The sequence below is a fragment of the Phaseolus vulgaris genome, chromosome 4 (assembly GCF_051622355.1).
Source record: "Phaseolus vulgaris cultivar YP4 chromosome 4, ASM5162235v1, whole genome shotgun sequence".
Taxonomy (NCBI): Eukaryota; Viridiplantae; Streptophyta; class Magnoliopsida; order Fabales; family Fabaceae; genus Phaseolus; species Phaseolus vulgaris.
In genome coordinates, this window is record NC_143501.1 from 45,006,876 (window position 1) to 45,009,069 (window position 2,194).

The 2,194-nt window shown below is 46.3% G+C and overlaps 1 protein-coding gene across 1 annotated transcript; it reads right to left on the reverse strand.

Annotated features, from left to right (window-relative positions):
* Positions 1-1,090: 1,090 nt before the first annotated feature.
* LOC137838866 (uncharacterized) lies at positions 1,091-2,194 on the reverse strand. Its single transcript, XM_068648079.1, has one exon. The coding sequence runs from the start codon at positions 2,192-2,194 to the stop codon at positions 1,091-1,093; it is 1,104 nt and encodes a 367-aa protein (XP_068504180.1).

A 2,194-nucleotide genomic window follows, 5' to 3' on the forward strand; every position in this document is an offset into this window, starting at 1 on the left:
TTCGTTCCTCCCCCCAAACCTCTTATATTCAGATTAACTATCAGCATAAAAAACCTTTTTTTACACCCTCCTCGAACCTCTGCATAAACTCCTCGTCTCTCAATTCCATACACTGCATTTCCTGAACAGCCTCTTCCTCAACCCCTCTACAAGCAATTCCCAGATGCTTACCTAAGTCCCACAACTTTACTGGTTCCATCCTAATTTCTGGATCCCGAAACCGAGAATTGCATTTAGCAATCTCCCCGTCAGAGACAGAAGCAGAGAAGGTACCAGCTTTAAGGAAGGGGAGTATTTCTCACCTGGTTATACCTTGCACTTATTCTAGCTGATCGTCGTGGGTGTGTACTTGGTTCCCCCACTTCCCACAAACCTTTCATCCTACTTCTACGTGGTGGGGACTGACACTCACTATCCCCTGCTCCACCACCATCTTGTAGACCTTTCAACATATTTCCTTCTTCGTGACTTTGCTCTAATTCCTGTACCGCCTTTGGGTTGAGCTGGTTTGTACTAGAATTTATCTCCTCACATTTGACCCACATCCCGCATGTATGCGCTCTCTAGTTCCTTCTTCCTCTTGGGCTAAAATTTTAATCTGCCCTTGACCATTCTGGTCCACCCTTGCACCCACTTGGCCCAAACCCATGAAGGATTCAGTCATAGCATAACCAAACTCCACGTCGACCACTAACTTGGCCATGTCATCCTGTTTGAGAGGGCTGTATTGGGAAGATACAACCTTTTGATTAAAAGACTTCAGGTCCGCAGCCTCTCCTGACAACCTCTGGGCCCCCCTTACCTCATATGTGAAACCTTTATTACTTTTACTCTGACATTGTACCCCCTGCAGCATATCTTCCTCCAATACTAAACAATTTGTCGTTTCTGCTTTTCTCTCTCCTTCTCCCCCCACCTCTCCTCCGTTCACCTCCTCCTTCGACCACCGTGCCTCTCGGTCCCTCCTCCCGACCTCCTCTTCACAACTATTGATAGAGCACGCAGTTTCCTCTACATAGGTCTCCGACGAGGAGATGCTATCAGAGGAAGCAAAGCCTTCATAGCTGCATTTACACGGACCTCTGTTTTCTCAAGGTATTTCCTCCTCTACACGTATGTTGAAAAGATGGTCATTGATCCACATACTTTTCTCCAGCCTTGCATTCTGATTTATCAGTAGCCGGACTTGTAATCTAGCATACTCGAGGTTTTCCCATAGGAGAGTAGATTTATCAATTGACACTAACGATGCCATTTCACCTACTACTTTGGAGAAGCAATCCTTGGTCCAGAGAGAGATGGGTATCCCATAGCACCTTACCCACACAATTTTATGACCCGCTACGTGATTCTCCGACCACGGCTTGATGCTGTCAAAGACACTCTCAAACCAATCCTTATTGAGATTTATCAAGTTCTCCATACTCTCCCCTTCTCTTGGCGTCAGCATGGCTAGATTATCACCCAAGTAGCGTACGTTTATCATGCTCATGCCCCCCTTCAGAACCTCATCCTCCAGCTGTTCAAAGTCTAGATCTTCACTGAACTGGCCAATGACACTATTCTCCATCCACGGTAGAATCTGTTTATGAGTTGCAATAGCTGGATCCTTCCACTTCTGCTGATTGTCTCCTTTGACTATCTCTGCGTAAGATTTCTTCCCTCTTTTTTCCACCCAGATCTCCTTCCTGATCGCCCTTCCTTTTCCTACTGGGCCATCAGCCTGGCCCCACCTCCTAGGTCCTCCTTGTGACTCTAAAAAAGGTGTCTTTTCGCCCTTTCTCTGTTCCCTTCTGGGTTCTGACTCAAGTCTTCGATACCTCGGTACGTTCACGTGAAGCTTCATGTTACTTATATATATTTGATCCAACTCCTTCTCTAATTTCCCCACATGTCTCACCTCAAAAAAACGGACAAAACCGAATCTCCTGCCCCACTTGTTCAGCTTTCGAGAAATAAACACTTCTTTTACTCTTGCCCATCTTTGGAAGACCTTGTGCATATCCATCTCTCCAAACCCATTTGGAAAATTAGAAAAGAAGAAGGTGGTGAAGTCATACTTGTGTTTCTGACCTGCGCGGACCCCGACTTGCCTTTGCAAATGGCGAGCTTCCCTTCCCTTATGTTTTTGACCTGAGCTAATCCCATCGTATCTTTGCGAATGGCGAGCTTGCCTTCCCTTCCCATCACGCAT